General features: G+C 39.9%; 2 protein-coding genes across 4 annotated transcripts in view; one reads left to right on the top strand and one right to left on the bottom strand.

Moving 5' to 3' along the window:
- The window catches only part of WDR59 (WD repeat domain 59), a gene marked incomplete at both ends in the record, with an annotated part of 83,646 nt that overhangs the window by 31,929 nt on the left and 34,074 nt on the right, over positions 1-17,643 (top strand). For all 3 annotated transcript variants that reach the window (XM_084257789.1, XM_084257787.1, XM_084257788.1), the window contains 6 exons: positions 345-433; positions 3,160-3,276; positions 12,081-12,158; positions 14,228-14,384; positions 16,404-16,483; positions 17,495-17,627. In XM_084257789.1, coding sequence (XP_084113915.1) covers positions 345-433; positions 3,160-3,276; positions 12,081-12,158; positions 14,228-14,384; positions 16,404-16,483; positions 17,495-17,627 — 654 coding nt within the window. The remainder of the gene's footprint in view (positions 1-344; positions 434-3,159; positions 3,277-12,080; positions 12,159-14,227; positions 14,385-16,403; positions 16,484-17,494; positions 17,628-17,643) is intronic.
- LOC311186698 (reactive oxygen species modulator 1-like) lies at positions 5,973-6,227 on the bottom strand (the record flags this gene model as incomplete). The annotated part of the gene is made up of 1 exon (XM_084257849.1): positions 5,973-6,227. One exon carries the CDS (start codon positions 6,225-6,227, stop codon positions 5,973-5,975), a length of 255 nt encoding a protein of 84 aa, XP_084113975.1.

The raw sequence follows: 17,643 nt of genomic DNA, 5'->3' as shown, positions 1-17,643 counted from the left end.
TGGTGGTATGATGAGTCAATTACCAACCCGCAGCGCCATGCTGAACTCCTTCCCCTCTGTAAGAAAGTACATTTCCCTGCTGAGTCTACATACAGGTAACCTGTAGACTTTTTTCCCTAAGCGAGATTATTCCCTCAATTAGGTGACTTTAATACTGTTCCTGAGTGTTAATTCATTTACTTTTTGGCTTCATTTTCTCATTAATGGTGGAGTTGGTATAGTCATAGACACTTGAAATGTTCTGTGCTTATGCGGCCAGAACTCATTATCCAGCTCCCCTGGATGTGCTCTGGTTCCGAAAGCACTCAGGGCAGCAGCTTTCTTCCCCTGATTTTTCTTTGCAGCGGGTGCCTCCCAAGTTAAATGGAATAAAAAAAATGCTAATTGTCTGGCCACCAGTCATGACGGGGATGTGCGGATATGGGACAAGCGGGTGAGTAATCTCCTTTCCTACTGGTTGGTCTGTAGTCCTTGCCGCCAGAGAGTATGAAGAGAATGTCAAGAGTCCAGGATACCCTGTACAGCCTGGTCAATTGCCATGCTAAGTTCACAGTGCCAGATGACATTTGATTCCCCATCGAATTGATGTTGAGGGGAGGGAGGGCAATGAGGCATTATGATCCGTGGTGAAAGAAATAAACTTGGCCTGACCTAAATTAGAGTCCCATTTTGCTGCCTCCTAATTATGTTAGCAGGTAAGCCACTAAAGTTCTTCAAGCCTCAGTTTCCTTTGTTCAAAGTAAAGATATAATAGTGTAATGTTGAGATCAAATCTAGGAGACCAGACACTATTCTAGAATAGTCAGCGGGCTTCTTAACCCCTGCCGCAGGTTCAAAGTAAAAACTTGTTCTAGGACATGCAGCATCCTGATTACTTCTGGTATGAATCACTGAGGTGGGGTGCCTCAGTACACACAAGGCCTTCCTTAGAGAGTCTAGCTATCTCACTGGCCTCTGACATGCCTACAGATCATATATTCTCATTGCAGTAGCCCATGTAACTAATAGACCTGAGAGAGGTGCAGGCTCCTAGACTGTGGCAGAGGAAAATCTGTCAGAAGTTTGCTGAGATGCAGGAAAAAGGCCTCCCCTGCATCTAGCTGCCTGGGACTGGGTAGTGATGGCAGAACAGTCAACTTCTTTGAAATCTGGGGTGTGTGTCTGCTCTGTTAATAACGAGAACTTCTGGGGGCCTCCCTCGTGGTGCAAGGGGTTAAAACTCAGCACTAAGAAGGTATCTGCAGCCACTGCAGCATGAGTTCGATCCCTGGCCAAGGAGGTAAGCCACATGGCGAGCAGACCTCTACTGACTCACCGGCTGCTCCCCTCAACAGTATATTTCAGTGGATCTGCTGTTCTGCTCCCCACTCTGTCTCTGGTGAATCCTCTTACCCCGCACACCTCTGGCCTGTATCCCAGTTCTTGTATGCATAAATAAATAAATCTTTTTAAAAAACTGAGAACTTGTGCTCAGATGAGTTATGATATTGGTCATATTTTCACTTCTCTGGTCATATTTGGCTCTTTCTAGTGTCAAAGCAAAGCAGAACTGATGGCAGCAAGCATTAGAGGCTTCAAAGAGTGTTATCATTGGTAACCTTGGCTTTTCACCTGAATTCATGGATGCCTGATGATGCTAACATTTACTATGCATGGGCATTGTTCCAAAATCTCTGTATATTCATTTCTCTTTATACTAACCTTTACACTAGTTGCTATTATTGTCCCCATTCTGCAGATGAGTAAAAAGACTCAACAGCTTGTTGCTGGGATTTGAGCTCAGGAAGCTGGTTCTGGAGGTTGCACTCTTAGCCTCATTGTAGAAAATAAAAAAAGAGAGTATAAAAATCATAGTATTACACAGAGACAAGTACTGACATTTTGGTGTTTTCTTACGCCTTTTTTTAAAAACTATTTTAATCTTATGTATATAGCTATGTGTGCTTTTTTTTTCCTTTTTAATTTAACATTGTAACAGATGCATTTTCTTTAGGTTACAGGTCTTTTTTAGGTATAACTTTCGGTGGCCATAGCATATTATGTCAGATTTAGCCATACTATAAATGATTCTGAAATTTTTTTTAAAAGATTTATTTATTTTTTTTTTTAAAGATTTATTTATTTATTTATACAAGCACTGGGTACAGTCAGAAGCGCGGGAGGGTGAGAGAATTCACCAGAGCCAGAGCGGGGAGCAGAGCAGGCAGAAGGACCGAAGCACACTGCTGAGGGGAGCGGGCAGCAGGAGAGGTCTGTGCGCCATGTGGGACCCTCCTCCGGTGGCCGGGGAGCACCCGGGAATCGAACCAGTGCTGCAGAGGCTGCAAGCAGCTTCGCAACCCAACGCTCAACTGCTGCGCCACCAGGGAGGCCCAAGATTTATTTTTTTAAATTTATATATACAAGAACTGGAGTGTAGGCCAGAAGTGTGGAGGGTGAGAGGATTCACCAGAGACAGAGTGGGAAGCAGAACAGATGAACCTACTGAAATACACTGCTAAGGGGAGCAGCAGGGGAGTCAGGAGAGGTCTACTGCACCATGTGGGTTAGCTCCTTGGCTGGGGATCAAACTAATGCCTCAGTGCTGGCCATAGCTTCATAGCACTGAGACTAACCCCTTCACCACCAGGGAGGCTCCTGATTCTGAAGTTTAATTATTCTTCACTTATTGGTTGTTTTGTTTCAGGTTTTCTAATGTTCCAAATAACAACAGAATGAACATCTTTTGTAGCTAAATCTTTTCATGAATCTAGAATCTTCTCCTAAGAAAGGAAGATTTTGTCTCTTGATAAATATTGCCAATGTTTCTGCTCAGAAAGGTTTTAATTTTTCAAATATATACCTCAGTGGCAAAAGCAGCCTCACTGAATTGAGTATTATTTATAAATACCTTCTAATTTGATAACTTAAAAAATCTTGTGCCCTTCACTCAAACTGTGTCTGGGGCTGGAGTGGAAAGAAATTAGGCTCCCAGCCCTTTATATAGAGCACATGTAGAGAGATGGATGGTGTTTTGTTATTGTTGTTTTGTTTGCTTTAACAAAACAAAGTGGAGTTTTGGGGGGAGAGGGTGTCTGGTAATAATTTTGTATCCCCACTCCGCACCCAGCGGACTGTTCAGGCACTAATTGACAACACTCTGTGCTGATCCCATTGCAGAAACCCAGCACAGCAGTGGAATATTTAGCAGCTCACCTGTCCAAAATCCATGGCTTGGACTGGCACCCAGACAGTGAGCACATTCTTGCTACCTCCAGTCAAGACAACTCTGTCAAGGTGAGTGGCACCCACACAGGCAATTGGGGGGGCTGTGTTAGGGAGCATCAGGGATGCATGCGAGCACTTTTTCAGAAGGAAAGCACAGCACGTTGAGTGCAGAATGCTTCTTAGGGCCCCGGCCAGTGCACCTGGTTTTGTATACCAGCAGGAATGATCTAGCAAATATGTCTAGGGCATATCTCCTAGAATTGGCTCAGGGTTTTCTTTTTTCCCCTCTGTAAGAGGAAGTCAGAAACAAAAGCATTTAGAAAGGAAAAGAAGTTTTCTTGCAAAGAAATTGCCAGGAAGTCAGTTTCAGTCCTCACTTCTCGCAAGACAACAACTATATAAATAAAGAAAAAAAGCCTTTTCTCCTTTCATAAAATTAAAGTTGCCAAATTCACAACTAGTCTGTCTGCGGTAGAAAAACAGCAGTTTTCTCACATAATGATCGTTTCTGCAGAAGTTATGACCTCTTCAATCATCACCGTGGCAGGAGTCGGGGAGAGTTGTTTTCTTAAAGAGTGTCTCACTTGCAGGAATTGCCGAAGGGTTTCTGTGTTTCAGTGACCCTGTTTTTGGTGGTTTATCTCAGAATGCAGTGTTCCTTGTTTGTTTTTCCTCTCTGGCTGTGGGATATGATGTGTACCCTGTTCAAAGGCTACAGGACAAAGAGTCAGTCTTGCTCCATAGTTCCTCCTTGGGGTCACGTCTCTGCCCTTAAGGACAGAGATTTGACCACAGAAGTTTGTTTAGCAATTTTGTGATTCAATATCATTAGTTTTAATGTTTTGTTTTATTTACATAGGCACATACAACATCTTTTTACATGGTTAGCAAAACTGGAATCATACACTTAGGTTTACAAGTTAACTTCTGCCTTGAGGTTTGTAAATCCCCTAGGATTGTGAAATATTTATTTGTGCCAAAAGGAGTTGGCTGGTTTGTCCCCATGCCCCCATTCAGCTTGCCTCCCAAGTTCAGAACCAGAAAGCATCCAATGTACCACCTTCTCTTTTGAGGTCCGTAAGTTTGTCAATGTTCAGAGACATCTTTACTACCTTTGGGACTGGGATTCCATAAATAATAAGGCAGGTAACAGGCCAAGTTCCACATGTGAAATGCTACTTGTTCTTATTTAGTTTACATGGTAAATGAGATTTCTGGCATGGTGTTTGATTTCTTCCATTCTGTCCTGGTAGGAAGGAAGAGAATTTTTAATTGATTGTCTATGAATAACACAAATCATAGAGGCACTTTGTATCATATTCAGAATTATTTTTAGTAATTTGCCGATAAGGATCAATATGTCATTCTCTCCCTCCAGAGTCATTTTCTTAAGTTTACCTGATAGTTTTTAGCTTATCATTTATAGTAGTAGTTTTTACTATTTTTATTTTATGAATTCAGAAAGGCCAACTGAAATAAGAAACTGTTGAATGAAGGTTTAATTTCAGTTTGTAAATTGTTAAACTGTAAAACTGTTGAATTGCCCATCACAGCTAGATCAAGAAGAAAGAGAAGAAATTTTCTTAAATTGCCATTAAAAATAGAACATTAACCATAACAAATTGAGTTCATGTCATTTTAGATAATTATTTTTTCCCTTGATCTTTGGTTAAGCAGTATGTTTTGCAAACTTGCCTTCTTCTAAACTACAAGCCCCGGAAATCCAAACTTGGTTCTGACAGATATGCCTGCCTATGTATCAAGGTTAGCCTTACTGAGAATCCTGTTCCCATGAGGCCGTTCTCTGTGATAGTAATAGTCAAGACTGTTGACATAGATCACCAGAAACCTTCCTTTCACATCTATAGCTTGAAGCAGGGCCCCTTCGGTAGTGTTGAGAGAAAAGCAGAAATCATCAATGGCTGGGAGGATGGCATGACTCTGCTTAATTTACTCTGATAACCAACTCTATAAGATTGAACAGGGAAGCCCTCCATTCACAGATGACATGTAATCATTTCTTTAGACTTCATTAGTGATGCCTTGAGAATAAGAGCATGTTATGAACAGGGAGGACTTTGTTAAATCTTCAGGGTCCTCTAATTTATCCCATAAATCGTGTAATTGTTAATCCATGAGCACATTTAAATCTAGGAACAAAATCTTTTTTCGAAAGTACTAATTTTGTTAATAATTATCATGTTAGTCTTTGTAAATGAACATAATATACTCTGTCCAACCTGAAAAGTAAACAATTACTGAAATGCATTCATATTAATTTTGCTTATGTGTAATTAACCTAAATAAGTTGAACTTCTCTTTGATTTGATAATTTTTCATATATAGTGGGTTTGATAACAGGGAATTCACAAAGCTAATTAAAAATCTGGAGGATGCCAAGCATACCTAATTATTTCTAGTATCCCTTCTTTTACAAATTGAAGGAGAAAATTATAGTTTACCCTGTGGCCGTCTGGGAAACCAAAAGCAGTTTAAATTTGGAAAGGACAACTTAATAATTTCAGTATTTTGGATTTGACCAAAAAAAAAAAAAAGGTTTAGAAGAACACAGACAGAGCTTAAAAGCCCAAAGATAAGAAATTATTATTGTCTATATTTGATATGGAATAAAAATAAATAGAGCAGTAAGTAATTATTAGGAATCAATCATAGTTTTTTTTTTTTAACTCAAAGATTTGTTTTATTATTGAATATGGGCTGGGACTATGGGAGGGGGTAGATGTAGTAGGCAACAACTGCCCTGCTTAACATCGGATGCCCATCCCGACAGCCATGAATGTGCCAAAGGTGCCGCCACTCAGCATCATGGTTTTCCCGATGATGCCCCTCAGCTCCCGACCCTGCATTCCGATCATTAGACAGGAAAAGGTGCTGAATAGCGCCCCAGCTGCCATGCCCATGGCGCCACCCATTGCAAAGCCCATCTTCATGTGGTGGAAGCAGCTTGGCTGGGACTGTCCGTAGGGACCCACGGCCACAGGTATCTCACTTGCGGTCATTGAGCTACTCAATCATAGTGCTTTTTAAAGCACTTTTTAAAAAAATTATTCAAGAGCATAATGAAAACTACCAACAACAGAGTATTTTGGTGAGATAAGGAACATCCACTCTTCAGGAGTAGAATAGCTGACCTTTGTGCAGAAATCAGTTGCCATTTAAACAGAAAGAGAGGGCCTCCCCAGTGGCGCAGCGGTTGAGCGCTGGGTTGCGAAGCTGCCCGCGACCTTTGCGGCGCCGGTTCGATCCCCGGTTGCTCCCCGGCCACCGGAGGAGGGTCCCACATGGCGCACAGACCTCTCCTGCCACGCCCGCTGCTCCCCTCAGTAGTGTACTTCGGTCCTTCTGCTTGCTCTGCTCCCCGCTCTGGCTCTGGTGAATTCTCTCACCCTCCCGCGCTTCTGACTGTACCCAGTGCATGTATAAAACAAAACAAGCAAACAAACAAACAAATAAATAAATAAAAAACATGCCTCTTTAAAAAAAAAAATAAACAGAAAGAGAACTCTCAAATTTTAGTTTTATCCTTTCTATCATTTCTTTTTTTTTCTTTTTTTTTTTAAATGAACCTTTTTTTTAAAAATTATTATTTATTTATACAAGCACTGGGTACAGTCAGAAGCGCGGGAGGGTGAGAGAATTCACCAGAGCCAGAGCAGGGAGCAGAGCAGGCAGAAGGACCGAAGTACACTGCTGAGGGGAGCAGCGGGCGGCAGGAGAGGTCTGCGCGCCATGCGGGACCCACCTCTGGTGGCCGGGGAGCAGCCAGGGATCGAACCAGCACTGCAGAGGCTGCGGGCAGCTTCGCAACCCAGCTCTCAACCGCTGCGCCACCGGGGAGGCCCCTTTCTATCATTTATATAACATTTTTTGGGAAAAAATTTTCACAAACCCTTTTCCATCTTATAGAAAAATCTATCCACATTCAGCCCACTTGGTCAAAATGTAGTGTTTTTTTTTGTTCTATCAGAAAACTTTTTATTTGAAGATATTATAAAACACCATACATGGGCTCACACCTGCTATAATTTACAAACGTCTTTGAAATTGTCTTTTAGTCTTGCACAACCACTTGTACTACATGATAGAGTTACCTTTTTTCTCTTTAATGAGCTAGAAACAAATGCATTGTGCTATATCTCCATACAACATAGGTGTACTTTACATTCTTAAAGTAAGAAGACAAGAATATGTATACTATTATGGTAAAAAAGGAATTTAAATCCTTTATATTTCATTAGAAATATAAATCAATTCTGTAAATATATTCAGTACTTTGTCTTTAAAAGTATAAAATAAGAAACAAGGTTTATGTAAATTGTTTCGTTACTCAATTTTCAAAAAATACTCTATATCTTTTTTTTTTTTTTAAAAAAGATTTATTTTTACACAAGAGCTGGAGTACAGGCCAGAGGTGCAGGAGGGTGAGAGGACTCACCAGAGACAGAATGGGGAGCAGAACAGGCAGACAACTGAAACACATTGCTGAGGGGAACAGCGGCCGAGACAGGAGAGGTCTGCCACGCCATGTGGAAATCTCCCTGGCTGGCCGGAATCGAACCTGTGCTGCAGAGGCTGCAGACAGCTTCACAGCGCTGCACTCAATCTGATGTGCCACTGGGGAGGCCCTCTTTATATCTTATGTAGAAGTCTTCCAGATACTCAAAACTCATTTGTTAATCAACTGAATTTGGTATTAGTCCAAGGTCTTTAAGTGTCTTGAAATTATTAAGTTGATTTACCACAGAGAAACAAAGTTGATAGCAATAGTTAGCAAGGTACTAGACATATTTACCCTGATACTCTAATGGAATAGCTAAGTTCTTACGATTTTCAGTATTTTAAGAAGTTCTTGAGAACAAATTTTTAAAGGAACCAATTATTGTTACTCAGTTTAGTTTAACATGTAATTTTTTGCATTTTTATAATTTTAAACATTCTGTGGAAATGATGATGATAACTTCACGCAAAGAGCTTATCCAATTTAGGAAGTTTCAATTAATTAAGCTTTCCATGAGAATATAAACCCAAGTCTTACAGTGTAATAAAGTTAGGAAAAGACAGCCAGTTACTCATAACCAAATTTACCAAACTAGTCTAGTTTTTCCAGGGGTTTATCTTTATTAGGAATATTACCTAATTTTTCTATATTTATCTACTAAGCTTTTTTAAACCTTTATAAAACTTGTTTGAAAGCACTGGGATTTTCTTTTATTTATTTTTTCCTCTATGCTGTTGTGAGGTTTCTTATTTTGTGATCTGGCATCCAAGGCTACTAGTTTAACCCCCTGCTAGTTTTCCCCTTCTACAACTTTAACAGACATGTGAGGCTTTCTTTAGAGCTACATATCTAAAACCACAGAAACCTTGCATGCATTTTCTTTTTAGAAATTCTTGAGTTTTCTTAAGTTTAGCAGCATGATTATTAGTCTCCATAGTGAATCAAAATAGGGAACTGTGTTAAATTCAACAGATCTTATTATCTAATTCACTGATTTTTAAAAAGAAGTAGGCGAAGTTACACCGTTTGTTTGCTAAGGAATTGAGCATGCCCCTTCCCATACTCACACAAGGAAGAAGATAATCAAATTCTCAAGCAAACTTAGGGACTCAGTGGGAGTTTAGGGCTAGCTTTTTATCTATTCATTATGTGCTGTGTTCTGTAATACTCATTCATACTGGTTGTGAATTAGGGGAACAGTTTTAAGATTTGTTAGCACCTTCTTGTTGGCACATTGAATAACCCTTTACATTTCAACTTGGCTCATTTATGTATTTCTTTAGGACATTCCACTGTTCTTTTGAAGGAGGAGTAAAATAAATTATCCACTTAGACCTCCTTAGATTTTTCAGAAGGTAATGAATCTCTAGGCCCATCAGAAGTGATCTTTGCCATTCCTATTTCTGTTTAAGCTCAGCCACACAATTATACAAACCAGCAAAATCATAGTGAAATATCTTTTTTTTAAACTTTTTTAAAAAGATTTATTTTAGTTATTTATGTATAGAACTGGGGTATAGGCCAGAGGTGTGGGAGGTAAAAAGATTCACCAGAGATGGAGTGGGGAGCAGAACAGGTAGATCTACTAAAATACACTGCTGAGGGGAGCAGCAGGCAAGACAGGAGAGGTCTGCTGTGCTGTATGTGGGTCATCTCCCTGGCCAGGGATCGAACTCAGGCCTTACCCGTGATAGCATGACAGTGCTGAGACTTAGCCCCTCCGCCACCAGGGAGGCGCACGAAGTGTTGTTTCTTTGGTGTAAAACCAGTTTTAAAACATTTTGAATATTTTAAAATTTGGTGAGAGGTCATTCTGTCCAAATAGATGTTCTATAGTGTATTCAAATGGCAGGTTTTTTTTAACCAATTAAAACTCTGAAAGTTTTGAAACTAAGAGAGTATCAATGTGGGTCAGCCATAGGCTCTGAAAGAATTGTAATTATAAAAGGCCATTATGAAAGTTAGTTTTGTTAATTGGGGAAGGAGACGGTCTTTCTTGAATTTGTGGCTTGTTGGCCACCCTTTTCAAATATTGCTTCTGTTCCAGTCTCTCTTTACTTTCCTCTGGAACAGTAATTCTAATCTGCTAGACTTTTTTCATTTCATTGCACATATTCTTGTATGTTTCTATATTTTCCATCCTTTTCTTTCGCTTTAGTTTGGGTATTTTCATATGAATTATCTTATATTTTACTATTTCTGTCTTATATGTATTTTGTTCCTAAATGTAACAGTTTATTTCAGTTATTGTACAGTTTAATCCTCAAATTTTTTAATAATTTTCAGTCAGAATTTTCCATTTGGGTTTTTGAAACCTTGCATGCATTTTTCAGCATCAAGAAAATTCTTTATCGGGCCTCCCCTGGTGGCGCAGCAGTTGAGCACTGGGTTGCGAGGCTGCCCGCAGCCTCTGCAGCGCCAGTTCAATCCCCGGCCACCAGCAAGGGTCCCACAAAAAAAAAAAAAAAAATTCTTTATCATGCCCTTTCCAGTCACTACCTCTCCTTAGGCATACCTATTAATCTGACTATGCTCACCAGTGGTTAGTTTTGCTTGCTCTTTATCTTCATATCAATAGAATTTTCAGTACTCTAGTGTCTGTCTTCTTTCACCTACCCTAATATGTATGTTATAAATGTCAGTCATCTGTTTGTTACTTGTGTCGTAGTCTCTGTATCATACATGTCTCGGCACATTCTCCTGTTAATAAGCATGTGGTGTGTTTTCAGTTTGTGACTATTATGAATAGAAGAAGTTACTCACGTTCTTTCATGTCTTTTAGATGACACATAGACTCCTTTCTCTTGAGAAGTAGGGTTTCTGGGGCATGGGACAGCATATATTTAGCCTTGGTAGGTAAGGTCAACCAGCTTGTCTAAAGTGGTTGTACCAACTATTTGGGTTCTCATTGCCCCATATCCATTCTACCCTTGGCATTGGAAAACTTTTTTCTCTCACTTGAAAAAAAATTACCATTCAGACTTTTTTGGGGAGGGTGTATAGTCCCCTGAAATGTAACACATGCCATGTTCCATGTAATCACCACCTCAATCATGATACAGAACAGTTCCATCACCCTGAAGAATTACCTCCTGCTGCCCCAAACCTAACTGCTGGCAACTGCTGATCTGTTCTCCATCACTATAATTTTGTCTTTTTGAGAATGTCATTTAAGTGGAATCATGTAGTACATAACCTTTTGAGGTAGGCTTCTTTCACGTGGCATAATGCCATTAAAGATTCATTCAAGTTATTTCAAGAATCAATATTTCATATGCCTTTTTAATCACTTAATAGTAATCCACCATATGGATCTACTACAATTTATTATCTTTTGACCCATTGAAGGACATTTCAACAATTTTTAGCTTTTGGTTACTGTGCATAGAGCTGCTTTATATATCATCTATAGGTTTTCTGTGAATGGAAGTTCTCGGTTTTCTAGGATAAATATGTAGGAGTGGGACTTCTGAATCATATGGTATTTGTATGTTTAACTTTTTAAGAAACTACCGGGTTGTTTTCCAGAGTGACTCCTGTCATCTATTTTTGGAAATTATTTTTTTTTTGGAAGTTTTGTCTTAATACCTGCATAATTTAGAGTTTCTGTCTTGGTTTTTCTGCCTTTGGTATTCTGCCATTTTCCAACTTTCGTTATAGATGGTCCAGCTCTAATGTAGTCGCTTCTCTATTAAAAACCACAGCATCTCTAGTGTAGAGTTGTTACCTGGCTCACCTTTGTTACTGTCCACCTCCTTCCAAACCTCCCGTGCTGGAGTGGACAAATGGGCCTGTACCTGAGCGGGTCAGGACCCAAGTGTCATGTATCCATCTTTGTGCTATTGTGACCCTGGGCAAGTTATATCATGTAATAATTTGGCCTTTACATTTGAAAAAGAGATTAGTACCTATTCTGTAGTTATTGTAAAGATTAAATGGGATAAAAAATTTAAAGCTCAAAGCATTTGTCTGAAATGCAGTAAGTAGTGCATTCCAACTGTTGTTATTAGAAGTATTATCCCACATGTTGTAAAAGTGATACAGGATGAAAACAAGTCTCTCTTACTTCTCAACTACAAAGGTTGTTTACTAGGCCTGCCGACAGTGATCCGCCCCAGTGGCAGTCTTCATGAAGTCTGGGAATTATCCTGTGTAAGTGTGAGCGGGAGGTTTTCTTTGTGTCTCTGTCACTGTAGCATGGCTATGGGGGTGACTAAAACGCACTATTGAAATGTATCTTTAGAGGACACAAAGCAGTGAGTTCGAAGGCTTTGCTTATTTCAATAGTTGAGGGTTGCTTTTTTTTTTTTTAATGGCATTTATTTCACCGATGACCCCGCTTGCTTTCTTGCAGTTCTGGGATTACCGCCAGCCTCGGAAATACCTCAACATTCTCCCTTGCCAGGTGCCTGTCTGGAAGGCAAGATACACTGTGAGTAAGAGACCTATGTCTTGCTGGGAAACTTCATCTTGGTCTTTCATTAATAAAGGGCTATGGGACATTTTCTCTTAGAGACGATTTTCTCTTTCTGTCTTGGTTTAAGGGCTGGGGGAGAGGTGGTAATAATGACATAAAAGCTGTCATCTGTTTAAAAATTTGCCCTTAGTGCTGGGTAAGAATGTGTATTAGAATTGCTAACCCTAGCTAGACTGAGAAGCTCCACACTGTGGGGGTACTCTTTAACGGGAAGAGAGTAGGGAGGCAGAGGTTGAAAGGCTTATAGTCAACAGATTCAGAAGACCTGGGTTTTGGGCCTGGCTATGTCATTGAAAAATTTTTTCCAGCTCTATTAAGATATAATTGACATAACATTGTATAAGTTCATGGTGTACTTCATAATGATATGATACACTTACATATTGTAAAATGGTTGCCACTAGCACATTAACTAATACTTACATTACTTTACATAATTACCATTCCTTTTGTATAGTGAGAATATTTAAGATCTACACTCTTACCAACTTTCAACACTTACATAATATAGTATTGTTAACTACAGTCATGTGTTGTGCATTAGAGCCCCAGGACCTATACCTGAAAGTTGTAACATCTCCCCTTTTCCTTCACACCCTTAGATGTTGTAACCACCAGTCTAGTTTATGAGCTTGACTTTTTGAGATTCCACATATAAGTGATATTTGCCTTTTTTCTATCTGATGTCTTTCACTTAGCATAATGCCTTAAGGCCCATCCTAAGTGGCAGAAATTCCTTCTTTCTCATGGCTGAGTATTTATTCTCTGATGTCTCTTCTCTATAGCACATCTTTTTTACCCACTCATATGTTGATGGACACTAAGGTTATTTCCATACCTTGGCTGTTGTGAGTGGTGCTGCAGTGAGTCACTTAACATTTGTGTGGCCTGGAGCAAGCCTCTTAATGTTTTAAAACAATTTCTTATGACTACGAGTAAAAATTTTTCCTATGTCTTCCTTTTTTTAAAAATTGTGATAGAACTCACCATTTGAAAGTGCATTCAGTGGCATTTCGTGCATGTATATAATATGCCTTCCTTTTGAAAAATGGTATATGAAAACACTTTCTAAATCATAAAATGCTACAGACATAGGGGGTATACGGTTATGAATCTTGCAACAATTTTTCCATTGCCACATTGATAGCTGCTGTCTTGAGCTAATATATTTCCTTCATTGTCAATTTCAAAGAGAGCAGAGCATAGGGATGAATGAAGCTACCGTGATGTATTAGGCTGTCACCCCGGGGCATCGGGAAGCAGAGAGGATAATCTGGGCATTAAGTGATTTTTGCATTTGGCAGCCACTTGTCAAGAAATCAGACTTTGTTCTTATGAACTGAAATACTTCTCTAGATTAATATGTTTGCTTTAAAAATGAGCAAAAGTCTAGGAGTGCTGCCTGGTAGGGATGTGAAGATAAATGTGCTCTTGGGTGCTATGGTTTATCCCATAGTAACAGAGTTTGATTATGGACTCCTCAGCTACCCAGCGGTTTGAGAGTTGATCAGTAACAGTCGGTCCTGAAACTAGAAGATTTTTCTTTGAATAGCTGTAGTAGTGGGGTAGTGGGAAGGCAATGCGTCATGCAGATGGTGTGTTCCTGGTGCGTTTCCACATGGCGAGGATTATGTTTGCTGTTCTGGGGTTTTTCCCCAGGATGCCTTGCATGCTTATTCTGGGAAATCACTCAATCAGTCTTGGAGGGAACTCATGTAGAATAGCTGGGATGTGAAACAGTGTTCCAGTGGGCAACAGTCAGCCATTTGCTTATTTTAGAACTTAAATAGTTCTTCAAGTATTTGGCTTCACTTTATTTTTTACTAGTGGTTGTCCCTTCCATAGCCAAGGAAAAGTAAAAGAAAGGTAGAAATGTGATGGTCAGTTTATGGGTATTTGGGAAACTTTTCCCCAGATGGGTTGGGGCCGCCCGTCATTTCATTTATTTTAGTTAGGAAGGGATTCCAACTTTGGTGACTCAGGATTCTGCCGTTTCTCCTTGCTTTTGCCCTTTCTTTCCATAGCCTTTCAGCAACGGATTAGTGACTGTGATGGTTCCCCAGCTGCGGAGGGAAAACAGCCTTCTCTTATGGAATGTCTTTGACCTGAACACCCCAGTCCATACCTTTGTGGGGCATGATGACGTGGTGTTGGAGTTCCAGTGGAGGAAACAGAAGGAAGGTCAGTAGGGGCGAAGACAGCCATCCGATTTCCTTCTGAGCCCTCTACCCCAACAGCCCCAGGCAGGGATGGCCATGTGGCCAGTGAGGAGAACACAGAAATAAGGGTGGGCTTTAGGAAGAGTCAGGGGCCATCTTCATTGTAGGGGGTACACAGACACTGTTTGTCCCCAAGTTCCCTCCTCTGTGTTTAGTACAGCTTCTCTCCTACATGGAAGGGATGTAAAAGAGGAAGATAGACTTGCTGGTGGATCATTTCTAGAGCTGAAAAGCTGGGGTCACTGCTTGGAAACCCTTGGTCTTAGCTAACCCTTGCCATTCTTTTGATGAGGGAGATCAAGGTCATGCGTAATACCTCCCACCGCACATTCTTAGTTCTCTTCACAGACACACGATGGTATTTTACCTCTCTCCCCTGAAGATAGGTTCTGTCCAGTGACATGCTTTGATCATGAAACAGGAACAGAAGTGACTAAGTATCTTCTGGGTTGAAGTATTAAGAACCAATATACAGTTGCATGCTCCCTTTGTCTTGGCCATGGCAACTGGCAAAATTCAGAGGAAACTGCGCCTACTGGGAATGTCTGTGAGGCAGAGCTATAGCGTGAACCTGAAATCCTTCCAATTTAAGCCACTGATATTTGGGTGGGATGTTATTGTAGCTTCATCTAGCCAGTATTCAAAAAGGCAGGTCACAAGTGTAATGGGAACACTTGGCCTCGGTTTCTCCACTAACTCACTGTGCAGATTTAGTTGAGCTCTTACTGTTCTGCTCTCTAGACATCTATAGAACAGGATTATATTTCTTGTTGTTTTCACATTACAGAAGGGAACAGGGTTCAGAGTCCCAGGACTGATCTTGAGCAGACCTGGATTAGAGGAGTCGTCCTATCCCAGCTGTTGTGACCGACACACAGGATAGCTTTTGAAAGGACTCTTGATGAAGCTCTTAATTTTCCCATCTTTATTCCCTATTCTTGCTTCTAGAAACAATTTGCACGTGTGACTTTGGCTTCTAACTTACTCTCTTGCTTTTTTGCATACAAAAATAGATGATTTTGTTTCCCCACAGTCTGGCAGGGAGAAGTTGACCAGTAGTTTTGGATTAAAAAATTTTAGCAGCCCATTTTTATTTTTCTATGTTGTCTGTAAGCTGGTAGGGAAGGGGTCATTGTCCTTTGTCACCCTATTGCTTTGGACAGATCATGTTCTCTGTGGTCTCAGTTTCTCCATTTGCAAAATGAGTGAATTGGATGAAATTATTTCCAAGTTCTTTACCCTCTGAAAATGGTCATAAAGAAGATTCTAGATACATAATAATTACCCTGAAATGGCCCGATCTTTCACAAAGTTTTTTCATAAAGACCCTGAACCTTTTTAGAATAATTTCTCTTTAATAATATCTCTGTGAAAATACAATTCAGTCGGTTGAACATTAAAGATTGATTATTCATCGTATAAAGAGATGCATCTCTTTACCAAAAGATTTTTAAACAGTAAAATGCCATGATGGATTTAAAATAATTCTTTGTGCAAAAAAATATATACATCCTTGTCTCCTCTAGAGCATATAAAAGGAAGAACATTTGTGGAGGTGAAAGTTTAGTGTGACATTAAATCCAAGCATCACTCTTCACCTGCTAATTTGCCAATTATTTCACTTCATTTACATTTCTGCTCAAATATGACTTTCTCAGGGAGTCCTATCTAAAAATAGCTCCTCGCCAGTTTCTGTCCTCTTCTGCAGTTTTTGTTTGTTTTATAACACTCACTATTGGGCCTCTTACTGTATATGTTTTTGTTTACCTGTTTCCACCACTGGAATGTGAGAACTACAGAAACAGATTATTAGATTCATGTTGTGGTTCCTAGCACCTAGAAAAGTGCCTCACATATGGGAGATGTTCAGTACGTATTTGAATGAACAAACAAATGAATGAACCTCACTCCATTGCGGTCTATAGCAAAATTGATGTTGAATCTAGAACATTTTCCAGTTTTCTTATTTGGTGATTTCTAGGATCCAAGGACTACCAATTGGTCACGTGGTCACGGGATCAGACTTTGAGGATGTGGCGGGTGGATTCCCAGATGCAGAGGGTATGTATTCACTGTTGTTGTGAAGGAATCTAATTGGATTCACTGGAAACTTTAAAAAAAAAAAAAAAGGCAAGATTTAGTATTTGTGGAAGTCAGAGGATACACAATAGACATTTAACCCATACTTGCTGGTTAACTGAGTGGCTTCTGCCATGGTGAGGCTCTGAGTTCTTCAAGAGCTAACTTCAGTATTCAACACTTTCAAACCAAAACCCCTTTGATGTCACTTTTTCTCCTGTTATTGGTGTAAGGTAGTATGGTTAGCACGCTGAACACTTGGCCTTTGGGTTCATTTCCTTGTCTTCTTCAAAATGGGCCAGGAAGTTCACTCTTGCCATCTGCAGTGTTCAGAGCCATCTACACCCACCAACAACTCCTATAAAGATTCTAAGTTTTGCCCCATCAATGACATTTGTTTCTTATATAAACCATAGTGGTGCCTGGCATGAACTGCTTGCATGGTCCTTCTTTGCTCTACTTCATCATAAGCTTCTGTCTTCTCATTTGATGACTGGATTCCTCGAAGTAAAATCCTGTCTCACTGTTTTGCTTCTCCCATAGTGCTCTGTCACAGCAGGTATAAAATGCTGGGTAAAATTTGCAACACTGTTTAGTAGGAAGTCACTCTTGAGCATTTGGTTAGGTATCATCATTTTGGTCACATATCATTGCCTTTTTAATCTATTTTCTCCAAAAAAGTACCATTTGCTCCAAATGCTTTGTAGTTATGACATTTTTGTTTTAGCTGAATAACTCCATCAAGCCTTGGAATTTTAAATAATATTTACTTAGGCTTGTATACACTATGAACAGGATGAAAGTTTTTCAGGGTAGAAGAATAGAGTCTGTAATCCTGTATATTGGTGATGGGAAAAACCCATTTTGATTGGATCAGCTCTCGGCTGACACATCTCTGTCCTTCGTGATTCCCATTTTTGAATCAGAACTCTAATCAAACTTGATCTTTTCCACTGATACTTCTAGAACTAGATCTTCTTCCCTTTGTTGCAGCTGTGTGCAAATGACATACTGGATGGTGTTGATGAGTACATTGAGAACATTTCTCTTCTGCCAGAACCAGAGAAGACTCTTCACACTCAAGATACAGATCACCAGCACAACTCAAGCCATGGAGAGGAAGAAGGTAACTGGTTAAACTG

This window comes from Talpa europaea (assembly GCF_964194135.1).
Source record: "Talpa europaea genome assembly, chromosome: 16".
In the NCBI taxonomy this organism is placed as follows: Eukaryota; Metazoa; Chordata; class Mammalia; order Eulipotyphla; family Talpidae; genus Talpa; species Talpa europaea.
This window is presented reverse-complemented; position numbering and strand designations above follow the sequence as displayed.